This window comes from Scyliorhinus canicula, chromosome 1, assembly GCF_902713615.1.
Source record: "Scyliorhinus canicula chromosome 1, sScyCan1.1, whole genome shotgun sequence".
NCBI lineage: Eukaryota > Metazoa > Chordata > Chondrichthyes > Carcharhiniformes > Scyliorhinidae > Scyliorhinus > Scyliorhinus canicula.
Genome location: NC_052146.1, coordinates 299050125 through 299073176, shown reverse-complemented (window position 1 = coordinate 299073176; position 23052 = coordinate 299050125). Strand labels below are relative to the sequence as shown.

The 23052-nt window shown below is 48.5% G+C and overlaps 1 protein-coding gene across 2 annotated transcripts in view; it reads left to right on the top strand.

Annotated features, from left to right (window-relative positions):
- Positions 1-23052, top strand: part of LOC119976069 (keratinocyte-associated protein 3) — a 76646-nt gene that overhangs the window by 49101 nt on the left and 4493 nt on the right. For both annotated transcript variants that reach the window (XM_038816204.1, XM_038816215.1), the window contains exons 4-6: positions 10574-10774; positions 19258-19392; positions 21467-21564. In XM_038816204.1, the coding sequence (XP_038672132.1) occupies positions 10574-10774; positions 19258-19392; positions 21467-21556 (426 nt within the window). In that variant the 3' untranslated portion in view covers positions 21557-21564. The remainder of the gene's footprint in view (positions 1-10573; positions 10775-19257; positions 19393-21466; positions 21565-23052) is intronic.

The following is a 23052-nucleotide window of genomic DNA, read 5'->3' as shown; positions in this document are numbered from 1 at the left end:
ATTGATCAATAGCATCTAACCACACTCATCTACTGCTAATCTCACTCACAGATATAACTTTAACCTAACTTTCTCACACTGACTGCTCTTATGACCTTCACTAGCTATCTCCTGCATACACTCCACCCTAAGGTCTAGCATTATTGCTTTATATAGTAGTATCTGCAGCTTCCTCTAGTGGCTATTCATGGTACTACATTGCTGATAGTTATGATAGTACTAGGTTGGGTGGATTGGCCATGATAAATTGCCCTTAGTGTCCAAAATTCTATGATAATCTATGATTAACCTAGGACAAAAGTTTGGCACAACATCGTGGGCCGAAGGGCCTGTTCTGTGCTGTATTTCTCTGTTCTATGTTCTAATACCACACACACCTGGAGTATTGTGTGCAATTTTGGTGTCCTTATCTGAGGAAGGATTTTCTTGCAGTGAAGGTTTATCAGGCAGATTCCTGGGATGGTGGGACCGACATATAAGGAGAGACGAAGTTGGTAGGATTATATTCATTGGCATTTTGGAGAGTGAGAGAGAACCTCATTGAAACCTATCAACGTCTAATAGGATTAGACAGGGTAGATTCAGAAAGAATGTTCCTGATGGTGGGGGATTCCTGAACCAGGGGTCGTACTTCGTGGTAAACCTTTTAGGACTGAGGAGACTTCCGGTGGCGGCTATGAAGGGAGACTTCTGGTGGCGGCTATGAAGGGAAACTTCCGGTTACGGCTAAGAAGGGAGACTTCCGGTGGTGGCTATGAAGGGAAACTTCCGGTTACGGCTATGAAGGGAGACTTCTGGTGGCAGCTATGAAGGGAGACTTCCGGTGGCAGCTATGAAGGGAGACTTCCGGTGGCGGCTATGAAGGGAGACTTCCGGTGGCGGCTATGAAGGGAGACTTCTGGTGGCGGCTATGAAGGAGTAAATCGCACAATTGGTGGCTCCTGCTCGGGTCGGTCTTTTGGACCTTTTCTCCCGATTTTCTACCGGACTTGAATTGTAAAACTGAAGACAGAGGCAATTGTGTACTGAATTCCCACATCGGTGCATGGAGAGAAGGACTAGAAGTGCTCGTAAAGGCAGAAACAGTAAGACAGAGAAGGCCTGGGCTGAAGCTGCAGCGGGAGACAGCATGGCGGAGACAGCATGGCGGAGACGGCATGGCGGAGACGGCATGGCGGAGACAGCATGGCGGAGACAGCATGGCGGAGACAGCATGGCGGAGGACTGGACCTCTGGTTTGTCGACCCAGTGGTCAACGGAGCAGGTGATGCAAGTTATTCAGGAAGGCTTTGCTAAGCAGAAACGGGACTGCTTGGACCCTATAAAAGAGTTAATTGAGTGGCTGGAGCTTAGATTGGACGCCCAAGATCGGGCGATCCAGAAGGTGGAGAAGGCGCTGGCTGAGCAGGAGGAACATCAAACTGCGGCGGAGTTGGAGGTGGGGATGCAGAGAGACCAGCAGAAAAGGCTCCTGGTGAAGGTGGAGGACCTAGAGAATAGGTCCCGCCGGCAGAACTTGAGAATCATTGGGCTCCCGGAGGGGTCCGAAGGAATGGACGCTGGGTCATACATCGCGGATATGTTTGAGAAGCTGCTGGGGGATGGGACATTCTCCCGACCCTTGGAGGTGGACAGGGCTCACAGAGCACTCGCGAGGAAGCCGCGAACGGGAGACCCCCCCCCCCCCCCCCCCCCCCCCCCCCCGCGAGGGCAATGGTGGTGAGATTCCACAGGTATTTGGATAAGGAGCGCATTCTACAGTGGGACAAGCAGACACGGAGCTGTAAGTGGGGCAACAGTATCATTCGGGTTTACCAAGACCAGAGTGTGGAGGTGGCCAGGAGAAGAGCAGCTTCAACCAGATTAGGTCGATCCTTTTTAAGAAAAAGGTGAAGTTCGGACTGTTGTATCCGGCCCGTCTCTGGGTCACGCACGAGGAACAACACTTTTATTTAGAGCCGCCTGAGGACGCGCTGGACTTTGCGAAAAGCAAAGGACTGGTGGTGGACTGAGAACTTTTGAACTTTGCTGCAATGTTCTTGTTTTTTTTTTTTGTTTTTCTGTTCTTTTAATAAAAGAAGTTTCTCGCTTTTCGTTTTGTGGAAGCTGTTTGTAATGCCTTCTGTATTCATTTGGGACCAGTGGCAGAGCTGAGTGAGTTAAGGTTTTCATTTGCACTGTTGGGGAATGGAGGTGTGCTTGTTTAGATCTTGGTGTTTTTCTGTCGGGCAATTGTGTGGGGATTGTTTGATGTTGGAATTTGTTTGCATGAGCGGTGGGGCGGAGTGGGGAGGGAACAATAGGTGGGAGACTATCCAGCACCAGGGATGGGGGCCACCAAGCTAGCTGGGCGGGCTAGCTCACGGAAGTGCAGTGGCAGGTGTGCATATGTTCGGTTTATCAAAGGGTTTGTGTTACAGAGTGTTGTTACTGGGGCGGAGAAGGGGGAAATGTTGTGCTGACGAGGGAGGGACTTTGGCCAAGGGACAGAGGAGGTTGGGGGCGGAGGCTGCCTAGGGGCGGGCCGGTGGAGGCGTGGAGCATGGGCTGGAGGCGGGCCCAAAACCGGGGATGGCTGATCGGCGGGGCGGGCAGGGGCAATGAGCCCCCCAACTAGGCTGATCACCTGGAATGTTCAAGGGTTAAATGGGCCGGTCATAAGGGCACGTGTGTTTGCGCATCTTAGGGGACTGACGGCAGACGTGGTAATGTTGCAGGAGACGCACCTCAGAGTAACTGACCAGATTAGATTGAGGTAAGGCTGGGTCAGTCAGGTCTTTCACTCGGGACTAGACTAGTGGGGTCGCGATCCTGATCAATAAGCGGGTGGTGTTTGAGGCGGGTAGAATAGTCTCGGATGTGGGAGGTTGGTACATTATGGTTCAGTGGGAAACTGGAGAAGGTGCAGGAGATATTAGTAAATGTGTATGCACCAAATTGGGATGATGTGGAGTTTATAAAGAGGATGCTGGAGAAGATACCGGACCTGGACTCGCACAGGTTGGTCATGAGAGGGGACTTCAACACAGTTATTGACCCTGGCTTGGACCGGTCAAGCTCGAAAACAGACCGATAGGAGGTATGCAGAGATCCCAGAGGCAGAGCTTTTAAGGGAACGGCGGAGGCTACAGGCGGAGTTCGGCTTGTTATCCACAGGGAGGGCGGTGGAGCAGCTGAGAAAGGCGAGGGGGGCGATCTATGAGCATGGTGAGAAGGCCAGCAGAATGCTTGCGCAGCAGCTTAGAACGAGGGAGGCAGCCAGGGAGATAGGGAAAGTAAATGATGGAGATGGGAACCTGGTTGGAGATTCAGCAGGGGTGAATAAGGCGTTTAGGGATTTCTACAGTAGGCTGTACAGGTCAGAACCCCCTACGGGGCCGGAGGGGATGAGGCACTTCTTGGGGGTCTGAATTTCCCAAAGGTGGATGGGGAGCTGGTAGAAGGGCTGGGGGCCCCGATTGGGTTGGAAGTGATAGTGGAGGGTCTGAACGCTATGCAGGCAGGTAAAGCCCCGCGGTCGGATGGGTACCCAGTGGAGTTTTATGAAAAGTTCTCTGGGATATTGAGGCCGGTGTTGATGAGGATGTTCAATGAGGCAAGGGAAAGAGGGGTGCTGCCCCCGACGATGTCACAGGCCACAATTCCGCTGATTCTGAAACGGGACAAGAACCTGGAGCTGTGTGGGTCCTACAGGCCGATATCCCTGTTGAATGTGGACGCCAAACTGCTGGCCAAAATGTTGTCCTCCAGGATTGAGGATTGTGTTCCAGATGTTATTGGGGAGGACCAGACAGGGTTTGTTAAGGGTAGGCAGTTGGTGGCCAATGTATGAAGGTTGTTAAACGTGATCATGGTGCCCCCGGAATGTAGGGAGGTGGAGGTAGTGATTGCAATGGACGCAGGGAAGGCTTTTGATTGGGTAGAATAGGATTATCTGTGGTCAGGTTGCTGTATCAGGCATCTGTGGCAAGTAAACGGACGAATAGGACATCGGACTATTTTAGACTGCACCAGGGACGAGAAAGGGATGCCCCCTCTCCCCACTGTTGTTCGCGCTAGCTATAGAGCCGTTGGCAATTGCTCTGAGAGCCTCAAGGGGCTGGAAGGGGCTGTTCCCGGGGGGGGGAGCACAGAGTCTTGCTCTTTGCAGACGATCTGCTTCTGTATGTATCGGACCCATTAAAGGGGATGGATTAAATCATGAGGATTCTAGGGGAATTTGGCCGGTTTTCGGGTATAAGCTAGATATGGGGAAAAATTAGTTGTTTGCGGTCCAGGCGAGGAGACAGGAGAGGCGATTGGGGGAGCTGCCATTTAGATAAGATGGGGGAAGCCTTAGCTGCATAAATTAAATCTGGCCTGGCTAGTAGACCAAATGAAGGACGATTTTCAGAGATGGGATGCACTCCCGTTGTCATTGGCTGAGAGGGTGCAGACAGTGAAGGTGACGGCCCTCTCGAGATTCCTGTTCGTGTTTCAATGTCTCCCCATCTTTATTCCGAGGTCCTTTTTTTAAACGGGTCAACAAAGTGATCTCTGGCTTTGTTTGGGCGGGCAAGACCCCGCGGGTAAGAAAGGTAATGCTTGATCGGAGTCGGGGAGAGGGCGGGCTGGCACTGCCAAATTTTAGTGTCTATTACTGGGCGGCGAATATAGCCATGATCAGGAATTGGGTGGTGGGAGAGGGGTTGGCATGGGAGCGTATGGAGGCGGCTTCATGCAAGAGCTCCAGTCTGGGGGCGTTGGTAACTGTGCCTCTGCCGTTCCCGTCGGCACGGTACTCCACCAGCCCCGTGGTGGTGGCGGCCCTGAGAGGCTGGGGGCAATGGAGAGATATGTGGGAGCAGAGGGAGCATCGGTCTGGTCCCCAATCTGTAATAATCACCGGTTAGCCCCGGGAAGTATGGATGGGGGGGTTCCGGATATGGCAGAGAGCAGGGATTGAGAGGATGGGGGATATGTTTATAGAGGGGAGCTTTCCTAGTATGAAGGCGCTGGAGGAGAAGTTTGGGTTGGCGAGGGGAAATAATTTCAGGTATCTGCAGGTGCGGGACTTCCTACGTAAACAGGTGTCAACCTTCCCGCTCCTACCGCTAAGCGGGATTCAGGACAGGGTAGTTTCTAGAGGGTGGGTTGGAGAAGGGAGCATCTCGGACATTTACAAAGAACTTATGGGGTCGGAGGAGACGCAGACCGAGGAGCTGAAGCGCAAGTGGGAGGAGGAGCTGGGAGGAGAGATAGAGGATGGTCTATGGGCGGACGCGTTGAGTAGAGTCAAGGCGTCCGCAACATGTGCCAGGCTCAGCCTGATACAGTTGAAGGTTGTTCATCGGGCTGACATGACAGTGGCCCGGATGAGTAGATTCGTTGGGATGGAGGACAGGTGTGCAAAATGTGCGGGAGGACCAGCGAACCATGTCCACATGTCCTGTACATGTCCGAAGCTCAGGGGATTTTGGCAGGGGTTTGTAGATGTCATGTCCACGGTGTTAAAAACAAGGATGGCACAGAGTCCAGAGGTGGCGATTTTCGGGGTGTCGGAAGCCTCAGGAATCCAGGAGGAGAAAGAGGCAGACGTTCTGGCCTTTGCTTCCCTGGTAGCCCGGAGACGGATACTATTAGCTTGGAAGGACTCAAAGCTCCCGAAGTCGGAGACCTGGCTATCGGACATGGCTAGCTTTCTCTGTTTGGAGAAAATCAAGTTCACCTTGAGAGGGTCACTGTTAGGGTTCGCCTGGAGGTGACAACCATTCATCGACTTATTTAAAAAAAAAAATCTTTTAGGACTGGGGTGAGGAGAAATTTCTTCAGCCAGAAAGTGGTGAATCGGTGGAATTCATCCCACAGAAAATAGTTGAGTCGAAAACGTTGTATAGTTTCAAGAAGGAATTGGATATAACTCTTGGAGAAGGGCAGCATGGTGGCACAGTGGTTAGCACTGCAGCCTCACGGTGCCGAGGACCCGGGTTCAACCTCGGCCCCAGGTCACTGTCCATAGGGAGTTTGCACATTCTCCCCGTGTCTGCGTGGGTCTCACCCCCACAACCCAAAGATGGGCAGGGTACATCGATTGGCCAAGCTAAATTGCCCCTTAATTGGAGAAAAAGAATTGGGTGCTCTAAATTTATTTAAAAAAAGATATAGCTCTTGAGGCTGAAGGGATCAAGGGAAATGGTGGGGGGAAGGCCCGATCCCGGTATTGAACTTGATGATCAGCCATGATCATAATGAATGGTGGAGCAGGATCGAAGGGCCGAATGGCCTCCGCTTGCTTCTATTTTCTGAGTTGTAGGTGATTATTTCAATCCTCATCAATGTTGGGTAAAGTGAAGGAGCCATAGAAATATATCCAAGCAAGGAAATCATGCCTTCAGGAGAGATGGGAAACAAATTAAATTGTTAAGGACTTGTGTTTATATAGGATGTTTCACAACCACTCGGGATCTCAAAAATACTTCATAGCTAATTAAATACTTTTTGAAGTATAGTCACAGTGTAATGTAAGATATGTGGTAGCCTATTTGGGTGCAACAAACTCCTACAATAATACTCAACATCTTTCCTTAAATATCCTTTTCCCCATTCATCTCCAATCCCTTTGTCCTCAACATCTCTTTGAGCTTAACTTTTCCAAAGTATAAAAATATTTATTTTCCTATTGCCTCCACATTTGGGACAATTAAATTTAATAACCTTTCCCTGTTTAAAAGCTTGGGGTGTGTTTGACTGCAGTAGTCATGTTTTTCAAAGAATCTTGATTTGCAAGACCAGAAGGCTTTAAGGAACCAGAGGTGAAATTGACCAGAGTAATGTGTTTTCAACCTGGGCTAATGCAATGTTGTTTCACTTTTGAACTGAGGAGTTCCTGGAGAGTTGATTTGTTTTCAGCTTCGCGAGATTGTGAGCTGCAGTATTCAGACATTTTGAGGGAACTTTTTGAGTTGAGTTCTAATCTGGCTACCCCTTCAGACAACCAGTAAGATTTTTTGCTCTCACAGTCGGATAGGTTAAAAAAAGAGTAATAATATTTAAAGCAGAGCAGACTTGTCTGAGGACAAGGGGAAAGCTAAAACAAGCCAGTTGAAACCGCTTTTTGAAGATATCCAGCCAGAGTCTGCAGGGGTTCTAAGAGGAACCAAATCTGTTAGGGAAAGCAAGTATTTATCTGTTCCATTGGGATGTGGGATGAATTGAGAGATAAATGTGTCTTTCTTTCTTGTTGTTTAATTGGGAGTAGCAGTAGTAATTACTGTATTGAGTAGTATTGTTTAAGGGGTAATTGTAAGCTGTTTGTGGGCGTAATGTTAAAGAATTTAAAAGTATATTAACAATAAAGTTTTTAGTTTTAAAATAGCAAATCTCTATTTCTTCATGCAATCACTCCTGTAGTGAAGTATTCTTGAAATGAAATGAAAATGAAATGAAATGAAAATCGCTTATTGTCACGAGTAGGCTTCAATGAAGTTACTGTGAAAAGCCCCTAGTTGCCACATTCCGGCACCTGTTCGGGGAGGCTGGTACGGGAACTGAACCATGCTGCTGGCCTGCCTTGGTCTGCTTTAAAAGCCAGCGATTTAGCCCAGTGTGCTAAACCAGCCCCTGCACAATCATACAAAATAAACTAAAATATTGGGGTTTCGATCCACTATCCAAACCCCTGTTGGGGTCTGGTCTTCGATCGTAATCCTGGACTGGTCTGGGATGGTAATATAAGTGGCACGGTGGCACAGTGGTGAGCACTGCTGCCTCACAGCTCCAGGGACCCGGGTTCAATTCCAGTCTCTGTGTGGAGTTTGCACATTCTCCCCGTGTTTGCGTGCGTTTCCTCCCAAAGTCCAAAGATGTGCAGATTAGCCGCGGATTAGTGCGGATTGGCCGCGCTAAATGGCTCCTTAGTGTCCAAAGTGTTAGGCGTGGTTACTTAATGGTTCCTGGGTTATGGTGATAGGGTGGAAGCGAAGGCCTAGGTAGGGTGCTCTTTCCAAGGGCCGATGCAGACTCGATGGGCTGAATGGCCTCCTTCTGGACTGTAGGGATTCTATGATTTGCCACTTCTAAACTTCCCGTAACAGCTGACAAGCTAGATCTCTATTTATCTCCCATGCAAATTTTAATTCCAATAGTCTCTCAATAAAAATGCACCTGACTCTTTTATTGATCAGCTCTCACAGACACACTGTCTCCATTAATCTTCTCTCAGTTTAATTAATCACACACAGCCTTCTTTACAGAAATATATATATTTAAAAATCCATCACCTCACTGAGTTTTATGAATAAACCCGGGCGGCACGGTAGCACAGTGGTTAGCACTGCTGCCTCAAGGCGCCGAGGTCCCAGGTTCGATCCCGGTTCTGGGTCACTGTCCGTGTGGAGTTTGCACATTCTCCCCGTGTCTGCGTGGGTTTCGCCCCCACAACCCAAAGATGTGCAGGGTAGATGGATTGGCCACATTAAATTGCCCCTTAATTGGAAAATTGGAAAAAATGAATTGGGTACTCTAAAATTATTATTTTTTTGAATGAATAAACCCATGTTGAAGACAGACTGGTGCCAGCTTCTTCCTTTGCCAGGTGGATGTTCACAGGATTAACATAAATCTCCCCCACCCCCTGCAGTGAGTCTATCCCAGTCTACATACACACTGTGCCTTTCATACTGCCAAAGAGCAGGATGCAGTGCACACATTACTTGATCACTGCAGTGGAGAAAAATTGAGTGGCTGTCCCCTTCAAATAATACAAGAATGTTGCTTTGACAGAGCCATGAGAGTCCAGGAGCACAAGGTGACAAGAGCAGATTGCAGCTGGGAGTGGGGAAGAGAGAGTACAGTTGGAAGAGGAAAAGATCAACTGATTTGGCTTTTCCACATGGTGTAAATGATGATTTGTAGGTAGATAGATTGTTGGACGGCAAGGAAATCAAAGATTATTGGGGTAGATAGAAATGTAGCACTCTAAACACAAGCAGATTTGCTGTGATCTTATTGAATGGCGGAGCAGGCTCGAGGGGCTGAATGGCTTACTTCTGCTCCTATTTCTTATATTCATATAATGGCAGAATAAACTGTTTCTGATGTTGATTGAGGGATAAATATTGGTGATTAAATCCCCTGTCCTTCTTTGAGATAGTCCCACAGGACCTTTTATGTCTACCTACAATGGCAGACAGGACCTCTATTTAATTCAAAAACTGAAACTACTGCACTCTCTCCACCAATGCTGTCAGACCTGCTGAAAAACCTCCCTCCCTCGATTTAATATTTCACCTGAAACACACGTCTGATAGTGTCGCACACCTCAGCATTGCATTGGAGTGTTGGCCTTGATTTTTGTAATCAAGTCTCGAGACCCAAGACCGTAAGAAACTACAGAGAGTCGCGAACGCAGGCTAGTCCATCACGCGAACCCACCTCCCATTCATTGACTCTGCCTATATCTCCCACTGTCTCTCTTCCAACCTCTTCCATCAGGCAGGAGATACAAAGTCTGAGAACACACACTGACAGGATCAAAAACAGCTTCTTCCCTGCTGTTACCAGACTCCTGAATGACCCTCTAATGGACTGAACTGATCTCTCCATGCATCTTCTCTACTGAGTAGCACTACAGTCCATATGCTTCACCTGATGTCTACGTCTGTGTATTTACATTGTGTATCTATGGTGGAAAATCTAGGGTGGAACTTGAATTCACAACCTTACTCAAAGGCAAGATTGAGCTATGGTTGATGGGCAAATTAATTATGCTTCACCCGATGTCTATGTATTTACATTGTGTATCTATTGTAAGTCCTATGATTTCCATGTATGGAACGATCTGTCTGGACTGTATGCAGAACAATACTTTTCACTGTACCTCAATATATGTGACGATAAACCTAAATCTAGAGTGCAGCACGGTAGCATTGTGGATAGCACAATTGCTTCACAGCTCCAGGGTCCCAGGTTCGATTCCGACTTGGGTCACTGTCTGTGCGGAGTCTGCACATCCTCCCCGTGTGTGCGTGGGTTTCCTCCGGGTGCTCCGGTTTCCTCCCACAGTCCAAAGATGTGCAGATTAGGTGGATTGGCCATGCTAAATTGCCCTTCGTGTCCAAAATTGCCCTTAATGTTGGGTGGGGTTACTGGGTTATGGGGATAGGGTGGAGGTGTTGACCTTGGGTAGGGTGCTCTTTCCAAGAGCTGGTGCAGACTCGATGGGCCGAGTGGCCTTCTTCTGCACTGTAAATTCTATGAAATCCCAACCTTCTTACTCAAAGGCAAGATTGAGCTATGGTTGATTAATTAATTACACAGTTATCTATTAAAGAAAATAAATTGGAAGGGATAATATTATATAAGGAATGCACAGGTAATCAATGTATTCTTTGAGCTTACAACCTTGAGCTCAATCAAATTGAAGTCCAAATGAATTTCACATTTTATCCTAAACTACAGAAATGGTAAATGATTCATTCTAACTGATTGATATCACAGTCCCATTGGCCTGTGTCTCCCTGCTGGGGCAAATATTGCAGTTCCATTGTGTTTTATTCTTGCCTTCATCCCTGAATTCTCAATTTTATTTCCGCAGCACTGGGGACTGATGTCAATCTCGCTATTAAATATTTTGGTATCGTTGGCCTGCTCGGTTGGACTAATGCTCGCCATTGTGCTGACGATATCGCAGAGTGGCAGGAACCTGATTTCTGGCTGCAATTCTACAATGGTGCCAGCTATCTCCTACAAGGCAATGATGATGAATGACTGCCCGTTTGACACCACACGCATTTACGTAAGTAATTGGGCATTTCAGAGGTATTGAAGACAGGAAACTAGGGAAATGCTGTTTCACCGAAACATAAAAATAGGAGCAGGAGTAGACCATTTGGCCCTTTGAACTTGCTCCGCCATTCAGTATTATCATGGATGATACTCCGCCTCAAAGCTATACTCCCCATATCCCTTCAAGCCTTTAGAATCTAGAAATCTGTCTATTTCCTACTAAATACATTCAGTGACTTGGCCTCCACAGCCTTCTGAGATAGAACATAGAACATACAGTGCAGAAGGAGGCCATTCGGCCCATCGAGTCAGCACCGACCCACTTAAGCCCTCACTTCCACCCTATCCCCGTAACCCAATAACCCCTCCTAACCTTTTTGGTCACTAAGGACAATTTATCATGGCCAATCCACCTAACCTGCACGTCTTTGGACTGTGGGAGGAAACCGGAGCACCTGGAGGAAACCCACGCAGACACGGGGAGAACGTGCAGACTCCGCACACACAGTGACCCAGCAGGGAATCGAACCTGGGACCCTGGCGCTGTGAAGCCACAGTTGTTCTATCGTGCTGCCCTGAAGAGAACTCCTCAATTTCACCACCCTCTGATTGAAGGTGTTTCTCCTCATCTCAGTCCTAATTCAGTCAGAATATAGAAGACAGGAGTTGGGACGTCTTGTTGAAGTTGTACAAGACATTGGTAAGACCACACATGGAATACTGTGTTCAGTTCTGGTCACCCTATTACAGGAAGGATATTGTTAAACTAGAAAGAGTGCAGAAGAGATGCTACCAGGACTTGATGGTCTGAGTTATAAGGAGAGTCTGGATAGGCTGGGACTTTTTTTCCTGGAGTGTAGAAGGCTTGGGGTTGATCTTATCGAGGTCTATAAAATAATGCGGATAAGATAGATAGTCAATATCTTTTCCCAAAAGGTAGAGGAGTCTAGAACTAGAACTGAGAGGAGAGAGATACAAAAGAGACCAGAGGGGAAATTTCTTCACACAGAGGGTGGTTAGCATCTGGAACTGGCTGCCAGAGGCAGTGGTAGAGGCAGGTACAATTTTTTCCTTTAAAAAACAGTTAGGGGCAGCACGGTGGCGCAGTGGGTTAGCACTGCGGCCTCACGGCGCTGAGGTCCCAGGTTCGATCCTGGCTCTGGGTCACTGTCCGTGTGGAGTTTGCACATTCTCCCCGTGTTTGCGCGGGTTTCGCCCCCACAACCCAAAAATGTGCAAGGTAGGTGGATTGGCCACGCTAAATTGCCCCTTAATTGGAAAAATGATTGGGTACTTAAATTTATTTTAAAAAAACAGTTAGACAGTTACATGGTCAGGGTGGGTATAGAGGGATATGGGCCAAATGCGGGCAAGTGGGACTAGCTTAGTGATCGAAACTGGGCGGCATGGACAAGCTGGGCCGAAGGGCCTGTTTCCATGCTGTAAACATCGATGACTCTAAATGGCCTATCCCGTATATCCTGAGACTGTGACCTCTTGTCCTAGATGCCCCCCAGCCAGAGGAAACGTTACCCCTGCATCCAGTCACCCAGGCCTGTCAGGAGAATTACAAACTCCAATCCACCATTTTAATGCAGGGATATCAATGAACTAATTAATTCCTTCCCATCTCTTCTGGAAGTGCTGATTTGTACTTGGGTGCAAATCCTGAAGCTCTTCAACACCTCACTCATTGACCGTTCTTCAGTGAAAGCCTGGACATTGAGGTTGTTAAGTTATGTAACCATGGAAGGTATCACCTCCTGGCCTCACCCAGCCATCCTTGCGTAAGGAGACAAGGTGTCCTGATCAGGAGCAAGAACTTTGACAGTTTTCATTCTTGTCTTTTTCCCACAGCCAATGGATCAGGTCTAAGCTCTGCATTCCTGCCACATCCACTCGGAAATGGTTGTGCACAGTTAAACAAGTAACTACAGGAGGAGGCTCCTCCGATAACCCCAGCCTTAATAATGGGGAAAGTCCAGCACATCAGTGCAAAATACAAAGCTGAAGCATTTGCAACAATCTTTAGCCAGAAGCACCATTGCGGTCTCCTCCTGAGGTTCAGAGATGCCCGTCTTCAAGAAATTCGGTTCACTCCATGTGATGTCAAGAATTGGCTGAAGATCAGGGCAGCACGGTGGCGCCGTGGGTTAGCCCTGCTGCCGAGGTCCCAGGTTCGATCCCGGCTCTGGGTCACTGATTGTGTGGAGTTTACACATTCTCCCCGTGTTTGTGTGGATTTCGCCCCCACAACCGAAAGATGTGCAGAGTAGATAGATTGGCCACGCTTAAATTGCCCCTTAATTGGAAAAAATAAATTGGTTGCTCTAAATATTTAGAAAAAAAAAGAATTGGCTGAAGATGATGGCTACGTGCCCTGGCAACATTCTGGCAATAGTTCTGAAGACTTGTGTGTGTGCTCCAGAATTAGCCGCCCCCCCCCTAGCCGAGCTGTTCCAATGCACTGGCATGTTCCCAGTAATGTGGAAAATTACCCACATTTGTCCTGTCCACAGATCCAATCCAGCCAATTGTTGCTCCATCAGTGTTCTCTCGACCATCAGCAAACTGATGGAAGGGGCCATCAAAAGTGCTATCAAGAAACTTTACTCAACAATCACCTGCTCCCTGATGCTTGGGGGGCAATTCTCCCAAACCCTCGGTGGCAGGTTCAATGGTGGGCTGGGGGCAGAGAATTCAGTGCGAGGCCCAGAAATCGGTTTTACACTAGTGCTAATTTACAGTGGGATCTTCCACCGATGCCTGCCATGCCGAATGAGTAGACGAATTGGAGATTAGTGAGAATCCCGTTTGCATCCTGCTAATGGAATGCAGTTGAAGATTCAATTACCCATGCCTCTGTGGGGCTAGGGGGGAAACACACCAGTGCGAAACTCTCCTGAACAATGCCTGGGGTTGTTTTCAGAGTTCAGGATAGAGGCTGATAGTATCCCTGGATCCCGGAACACCGCAGCAGTGGGTGGGGGGAGCGCCAGAGTCGGTGTACTGGAGGTGGCCGATCGTCTAGTCTCTGAATGTTCCTGGAGAACCATCTTCATTTTCTGGAGGTCTACCTTCTTTCTTCAACAGTGGGTCAGTGATGTTGGGCTTTTTCAATCTGGTGCCTGGATAGGACAGCGGACCATGCACAATCAGGCCTGCCACGCCATGGAATAAGGTGCAAACCACCCATTTCCCTGATTAATGAGGTCGGAGCTGGAAGATCTGGTGAGTTTACCCACCGGCCTCCGCAGTGAGAAGCACTCCACGGCCTCACCCCTGCCAGATGGGAGAATTCTGACCTTAGTTTGGTTCTGCCAGGGCCACGCAGCTCTTGACTTAATTACAGCTTTCGTCCAGAGATGGACAAAAGAGCTGAACTCAAGAGGTGAGAATGACTGCCCCTGACATCAAGGCGGCATTTGACCAAACGTGGTATCAAGGAGCCCTAGCAAAACTGGAGTCCACTGGTTGGAGCCATACTTAGCACAATGGAAGATGGTTGTGGTTGCTGAAGGTCAATCAAATCACTGCCATGACATCACTGCAGGAGTTCCTCAGGCTGGTATCGCAGGCCCAACCGTCAATGACCTCCCCTCCATCATAAGGTCAGAAGCGGGAATGTTGGCTGATGATTGCACAATGTTCAACACCATTTGCGACTCCTCAGACACAAAACAGTCTGTGTCCAACGCAGAAAGACCTGAACAAACATTCAGGCTTGGGCTGATAAGAGGCAAATAATCATACAATTTGCGCCACGCAAGTGCCAGGCAATGACCATCTCCAAAAAGAGAGAATCCAATCATCGCCCCTTGACATTCAGTGGCATTATGGCACAGTGGCACAGTGGTTAGCACTGCTGCCTCACAGCGCCAAGAGACCCGAGTTCAAATCTGGCCTTGGGTGTCTGTGTGGAGTTTGCACTTTGTCCCCGTGTCTGTGTGGGTTTCCTCCGGGTGCTCCGGTTTCCTCCCACAGTCCAAAGATGTGCTGGTTCGGTGGGGTTATGGGGACAGGGCAGGGGAGTGGGCCTGGGTAGGGTGCTCTTTCAGAGGGCCGGTGCAGACTCAATGGGCCGAATAGCCTCCTTCTGCACTGTAGGAATTCTACGACGCCATTGCTGAATTCAAAAGCTCTCCAGGAAAAGCTGCCCGCTTGTTCCACCGCCATAAACATTCACTCCCTCCACTACTGTGCACAGTGTTCTCGCTGCAAGATGTACTGCAGCAGCTTCTTCCAAACTAGTGGCCTCTACCACGCAGCAGGACAAGGGAAGAAGATGCATAGGAACACCATCACCTGCAAGTTCCCTCCCAGCCACACACCAGCCTGAGTTGGCACTAAATCACCTTCACTGTCTCTGGACCAAAATCCAAGAACTCCCTACCTAACAGCGCCGTGCCTGCTCGTGCAGCAGTTCAAGAAGGTAGCTCACCACCATCTTCTCCAGGGAAATTAGGGGATGGGCAATTAAATGCTGAACTGGCCAGTGGCCCCCCCACACCCTGCAAACAAATAAATAGTCTAGTTTATTCTCAAGACCAATTGTAGCACTGCTGCTTTTCTGAATGACAATATATCACAAGTAGAATAGAACAGAAGGAGGCCTTTCAGCCCATTGTCTCTGTGTCTGTTTGCAAGACTTATCCACCTGATCCAACTCCTCTTTCATAAAATGCTTCTTTGACAAATATTTATGCCCATTCCTTTGTAAAAGCTATTCTGAATGATGCTATCCCTCACTGTTCCAACCCCTTTAATCTCTACATGTGATTCTACAATGATTCATTTAAATAGTTGCCCTTTATTTAGTGACCCACATGAGACCTGTTCAATTGACGCCACACTAGGTATTATTTCTATCCCTAGTTTGTGAAGAGAATGGATTATTGGTCCAAGATAGCCAGCAGGTGATTAGTCAAATTTCCATCATAATGACTGTATCAGCAGATAAGATCTGAGTTCTTGTTTAAATAAAGCCTATTCTCTTAACTCTGAACAGAGTTTGCTCCCTACCACAGGGGACTGAACACTGGTTTATGATGTGTGCTTAGTTGAGTCCTATAACAGTCGCAAATGAGAGGTTATTGTTTGACAAAGGATAGTTGAGGATTGGATTGTAAGTTTAAATGCGCAGACGAGAACATTCTGCTACTTTTTAATCTGTGCAACAAATGGATGTTTCAGCAACATTTCCCACCTCCATGACCATCAGGAGCATGGGCGGGATTCTCCCATCCCGCGGCAGAGTGTCCACGTGACGGCGTGAACGGGCCGCTGCCAGGGGCCAGCACGGCGCTGGAGCGGTTTGCGTCGCTCCAGATGCCGATCACGGCGTCAACTGTGCGCTGCGGGATCCGCGCATGCGCAGTGGCCTCCTTCAACGTGCCGGTCCCGACGCAACATGGCGCAGGGCTACGGGGCCGGCGCATAGGAAAGGACGGCCCCAGCTAGAGAGGCCGGCCCGCCGATTGGTGAGCCCCGATCGCAGGCCAGGCCACATCGGAGCCCCCCCCCCACCGGTCGTCAGACCCCCCTCCCCCCCCCCCCCCCCACCCCCCACAACCCGACCCTTCAACGCCGAGGTCCCGCCGGCTCAGAGCAGGTTAGAACGGCGCCAGCGGGACTTGGTTCTTTTCTTACGGCCACTCAGCCCATCCAAGGCCGGAGAATCGGCGGGCCGGCCGCGTAGAGCGACCGGCGCCGCACCAACCACGCTGGCGCCAATGGCGGGTGCCGGGGTCAGGGCGGCCCAGGTCGCGGGGATTCTCCGGCCCGGCCCAGGGCTGGGAGAATCCCGCCCCAGACGTGGTAAATAAAATCTACGCTTGCCTCCCTGCTGGATGTTAAAAGTTCTCACAATCAGGGAATGGGGACACCTGCAGCATTCTTTAAAGCTAGTTTGAGATCTTGAAACCAAACCTATTTTCTTTGCCCCCAACCTTTGAGAAAATTATTTGACGATTACTGCAAACTGCATGAGGTTCAGACGTTTGGGACTGACGGGCCACCGCATGGTACAATATTTGAGGAGTGTGGGTGATATTACGGTCTCTCCCTCTCGATGTAAAAGCAGTTTGAGAGTGACCATCGAGTCTGCACCAACCCACCCAAGCCCTCACTTCCACCCTAACCCTGTAACCCAATAACCCTTCCTAACCTTTTTGGACACTAAGGGGCAATTTATCATGGCCAATCCACCTAACCTGCACGTCTTTGGACTGTGGGAGGAAACCGGAGCACCCGGAGGAAACCCACGCAGACACGGGGAGAACGTGCAGTCTCCGCACAGACAGTGACCCAGCGGGGAATCGAACCTGGGAAATGAAATGAAATGAAAATGAAAATCGCTTATTGTCACGAGTAGGCTTCAATGAAGTTACTGTGAAAAGCCCCTAGTCGCCACATTCCGGCGCCTGTCCGGGGAGGCTGGTACGGGAATCGAACCGTGCTGCTGGCTTGTTTGGTCTGGTTTGAAAGCCAGCGATTTAGCCCAGTGAGCTAAACCAGTGCCAAGGACTCTGGCACTGTGAAGCCGCAGTGCTATCCACTTGTGCTACCGTGCTGCCCACTAGTCTCTACAGTTTATCTATAAACTGTACTCTGATCTCTCTCACTACCCCTATGCTCTCCGCTCCAGCCTTCTCCCTGAAGTCTGTGAGACAGTGCTTTATACAGTTCAGCATCTAGCTCCATCTAGTGGTTAATTATGACATGACAATAACCCTTTGCATTCCAAACATTTCCCGTAACGTCACATTTGCAACGCAAACTCGGCATAAGAGCAAGTGTTGGTGCTCACAGTTTAAATGCTGTGATGAACTCATTCCTTGGACTGTTTTTTTAATGTATGTACAGCATTTCTAATTTGGTTCCAGACTGTTCAGAGAAAAAGAGCCCACGGGACAGCTTTAGTGGCGAGTCAGAGACTCGGAGGTAAAGCAAGTTATAGAGTGAAGACTGATTTAAGCAAGTTACCTTGAATGGACAAAAAGGACAGCTGCATTTCTGCTCTGGGGACACACCAAGAAGGAAGCAAATCTGGACCAGTTCTGTTTTGTGCGCAAGCCTCCCATTGTATCATCAGAGGTGCGGGAGATGGGTCGGACAGGTCTGTGTGTTCTGTCAACCACAGTGGGAGGGGAGCTCGGTTGAACAAAAGAGCAGACATGTCAGAAGCTCGGTTTTCAAACGTGGCATCATCAGAACAGCTGTGACAGAGCGGAGAAACTGGGAGAGTAGAAACGGGGTGTGAGGAGCTGTAGTCGGGGTAGCTGTGGGAGTCGGTGGGTTTGTAATGAATATTGGTGGTCAGTCTATCGCCAGAAATGGGGACAGAGAGGTCAAGGAAGGGAAGGGAAGTGCTGGGGATGGGCCATGTGAAGGTGAGAGAAGGTCCAAGTCCAGACTAGCGCATGAAGCGGCACGATACAGACATCAACGTAACAGAGAAAGATTTGTGGAAGAGGGCCTGAGGTGGACTGAAACACTGAATGTTCCACAAAAGACGGGCATAACTGAGGCCCATGGTGGTACCCATAGACATACCTTTTATTTGCAGGAAGTGAGACAAGTCAAAGGAGAAATTGTTGAGTGATAGAACAAGTGTAGCCAGGTGAAGGAGAGTAGTGGTGGACGGGAATTGTTCGGGCCAGCTGTTTGAGGTGGAGAATGTCTGTGAGCGATGTGGGAGGGGCCCTGTGGATCATGTACGTATGTTTTGGGCCTGCCCGAAGCTGGAAAGGTTTTGGAAGTCGGTTTTCAGCACTATTTCAGGGGTTCCTCAGATGGAGGTGGAGCCTGATCCCCAATAAACCATATTCGGGGTGTTGGACCTGCTGGAGCTGCAGCCAGGTGTGGGGACAGATGTTTTGGCCGTTGCCCCGCTGATTGCTCGCAGGTCAACCTCTCCACCCTGTATGTTCGTGTGTTTGGGGGGGGGGGGGGGGGGGGGGGGGGGGGGGAGGGGGGACACACGACGACTTGCTGGAGTTTTTGGCCCTGGCAAAAGTGAAATTTGCTCTAAGAGGAGCAAGTGATGGTCCCTATATAATTTTTTTTTAAATTTAGAGTACCCAATTCATTTTTCCCATCCAATTAAGGGGCAATTTAGCGTGGCCAATCCACCTACCCTGCACATCTTTTGGTTGTGGGGGTGAAACCCACTCAGGCACAGGGAGAATGTGCAAACTCCACACGGACAGTGACCCAGGGCCGGGATTGAACCTGGGACTCGGCGCCGTGAGGCGGAAGTGCTAACTACTGTGCCACCGTGCTGCCCTCGATGATCTGTATAAGAGTTGGGTTTATTCATTTTGCATTATGGGGAGTTGGCTACCGTTGACTGCTTGGGGGTGGTGGGGCTTAATGAGTTGGGGGGCATGTGAGTTTGTTGCAAATTGTGAAAATTTGTGGAATAAAAATACTTTTGTTTAAAAAAAAAAGATATTCTTCCTGTGTGATGAAGATCCTTCTGACTGTTTCTAGGACACCACACTGTCCTTGTGGATACCATCAATGATGTTGTCAACTGTTGAGGCAATCCTGTCCATCCACTGCCTCATCGTTTCCATGATTCTTCGAGGGATAGGTCCTTGTGGACAGAGCGACATGATGGACCGGGTGAGTATGTGTCTGTGTTTGTATAGATGTGTATGTGTGAGGAACTGATCCAAGGTGTGAATGTCTGTGTGTGTGGATGCCTATGTGTGAATAGATGGGGAGGCAGTGGCATAGTGGACTGATAATCCAGAGACCCTGGGCACCTATGTTCAGTACAAATCTGGAATTAAAAATCTAATGATGACCATGAAACCAATGTCAATTGTTGTAAAAACCTACCTGGTTCACCAAGGTCCAGAGAAGAATATCGATACCTGGTCTGTCCGATATGTGCTTCCAGACCTACAGCACTTTTAAATGTCCTCAGGGATGGGCAATAAATGCTGGTTTCGTCAGCGACACCCACATCCCATGAACACATTTTTTAAAAATGCCATGTGTGTGTCGTAGAAACGTAGAATCTCTACATTGCAGAAGGAGGCCATTCGGCCCATCAAAATTAAATGAAAATCGCTTATTGTCACAAGTAGGCTTCAAATGAAGTTACTGTGAAAAGCCCCTAGTCGCCACATTCCGGCGCCTGTTCAGGGAGGCTGGTACGGGAATTGAACCGTGCTGCTGGCCTGCCTTGGTCTGCTTTCAAAGCCGGCGATTTAGCCCAGTGTGCTAAACCAGCCTCGAGTCTGCACCGACCCTTGGAAAGGGCATCCTACCTAGGCTCACGCCCCGTACCTATCCCTATAACAATGTAACCCTGCCTAACCTTTGGACGCAATTTAGCATGGCCAATGTACCTAACCTACTTCTTTGGGCAGTGGGAAGAATCCGGAGCACTCGGAAGAAACCCACGCGAACACGGGGAGAAAGTGCAAACTCCATACAGTCACCCGAGGCCGGATTTGAACCTGAGTCCCTGGCGCTGTGAGGCAGCAGTGCTAACCATTGTGCCAGCACCTTTATGTGTGTGTGCATGTCTTTCCGTAGATGCATATGAGAGTAGCACAGACATTTGCACCATGCTCAGCTAGAGTGTGTGTGGAGGGACTCACCTGTGGACAAATAGCTGCACAGTGTGCATGTGATTTTAAAGTTGGGCGCATTTATGCGTGTGATTGAACATAAGAACATAAGAACTAGGAACAGGAGTAGGCCATCTAGCCCTTCGCGCCTGCTCTGCCATTCAATGAGATCATGGCTGATCTTTTGTGGACTCAGCTCCACTTTCCTGCCCGAACACCAGAACCCTTTTTCCTTTATTCTTCAAAAGACTATCTATCTTTATCTTGAAAACATTTAATGAATGAGCCTCAACTGCTTCACTGGGCAGGGAATTCCGTAGATTCACAACCCTTTGGGTGAAGAAGTTCCTCCTAAACTGAATCCTAAATCTACTTCCCCTTATTTTGAGGCTATGCCCCCTAGTTCTTTTTTCACCCGCCAGTGGAAACAACCTGTTCGTATCCAATCTATTCCCTTCATAATTTTATATGTTTCTATAAGATCCCACCCACATCCTTCTAAATTCATTGTGTGTTTGTGAAGTCACTGTTATATTAATAATGCACAGACCAAATCTAATGATGGTTGCTTCTCTGGTGTACCAAATTGTTCTTTTGTAGCTGTGGTCCCTGGCCACTCCTGGATATGGTGAAGGCCCTGACTGGATGATATGATTCACTCCACTGGACCATTCATTCTTCCTTTTCTCATTTGCCCTCTGCCTTCTGTTCTGCAAGATTCTGTGCGATGTTTGTGTGGGAGTGAAGCCTGCCTCCAGATATCTCAATTTAGTTCTCTTGGTCTGATTTTCACATTGTACATTGCTGCTGATCGCATATAGAGTATTTATTGACCTGGCCTCAATATCAATATGAGTGTGAAGGGGAGCTCAGAGTGTTGCGGCGGGGGGGAGGGGGTTTGACCTATTTAAAGTTGCATTTTCCACAAAAATACTCTGGCAACATCCTTTCTTATTTAGTTGCACAGAAACCTCTTTGATTGAGCCTGACAGAGTTGCTTCAGATTTATGATCATTTGATTAGGTCCCTTCTCCCCAGTGCCAATATTTATAAATGTAACGTTTGTCTAAAATCCCTCTGAAGCTCAGTTCTGTGTACAAATGGTTGTTTGACAGATTGAGGAGGAAAATCCAGCGAAAGGAAAGAAAAGCCAGGAATTGGAAACGTATAAACTCATCAGGCCGCACAGAGACATCCAGGTGTAGTGACGTGGGTGAGTAAAGTGGCCTTTCTCTCGCATCTACTATTGTAAACTCTTGAATATTTGTTTTCTTCCCCTCTTCAGGGAATCAAGGGAGATGAAAACAGGGTGCGCAAGTCAAGTTGAGATAGATGGTCAGCCATGTTCGATTTGAATGCTGTGTCGAAAACTTAGACATCCGAGTAAGACTTTTAGACCGAAAATGTAACAGATAACAACACAGTTAAGTTTATTCAGTTTTATTTGCACAAGGAGAGTGACCACTACATCAAAGGTCGCAGCCAGGCACACTCAACCACACAAAAGGAAGTACAGATTTTTCTACACAAAAGAAACACATCCCCCACAGATAGTGACATCGATAATTTCTGAGCCTTTCTGTTGGTTTAGACTAAGACAAAATTTTGATACAAAGGAACAGGTGATCAGATGACGTCAATGCATTCTGCGGTAATTCTGCAGAGATGGATATATTAGCAATAGCAATACAAAAGCCGAGATGATCGATTGACGTCATCGCTCTCGGTGATACTATTATAGACAAAAGGTGTGTGTGTCACAATACAAAGGGGAGGGTGATCTCATCAGGAAACCGATTAAATTCCAGACAGTAATTAACTTATATGGGGCCACTTGTCTACTGACTGAATTAATGAGTTAGCTGCAGCAATTTCTTTTTTTTTAATAATTTTTATTGGAATTTTTTACAGAAAATATAACAACAAGTATAGCAAAAAGTAGCAATATGCAACTAACAGCCCCATAACACCCACAATTCCCCCCATACCGTAACATCACATGTATCACATTCCCCCACCCCCCCCCCCCCCAAACAAGAGAACTTAACCATAAATTAAAATTAGATAAATCAAATTTAAATAAAATAAGCCAACATAATCAACGTCCCCCCACCCCCCCGGGTTGCTGCTGCTACTGTCCCAGTACCCTATCGTTGAGCCAGAAAGTCGAGGAAAGGTTGCCACCGTTTAAAGAACCCTTGCACCGATCCTCTCAGGGCGAATTTAACCTTCTCAAGCTTAATGAAGCCCGCCATGTCATTGATCCAGGTCTCCACGCTTGGGGGCCTCGCGTCCTTCCACTGTAGCAAAATCCTTCGCCGGGCTACTAGGGACGCAAAGGCCAGCACACCGGCCTCTTTCGCCTCCTGCACTCCCGGCTCTACCCCAACCCCAAAGATCGCGAGTCCCCATCCTGGCTTGACCCTGGATCCCACCACCCTTGACACCGTCCTCGCCACCCCCTTCCAGAACTCCTCCAATGCCGGGCATGCCCAGAACATATGGGCATGGTTCGCTGGACTCCCCGAGCACCTGGCACACCTATCTTCACCCCCAAAGAACCTACTCATCCTCGTCCCAGGCATGTGGGCCCTATGCAGCACCTTGAATTGGATGAGGCTAAGCCCCGCACACGAGGAGGAAGAATTTACCCTCTCCAGGGCATCAGCCCATGTCCCGTCTTCGATCTGTTCCCCCAGTT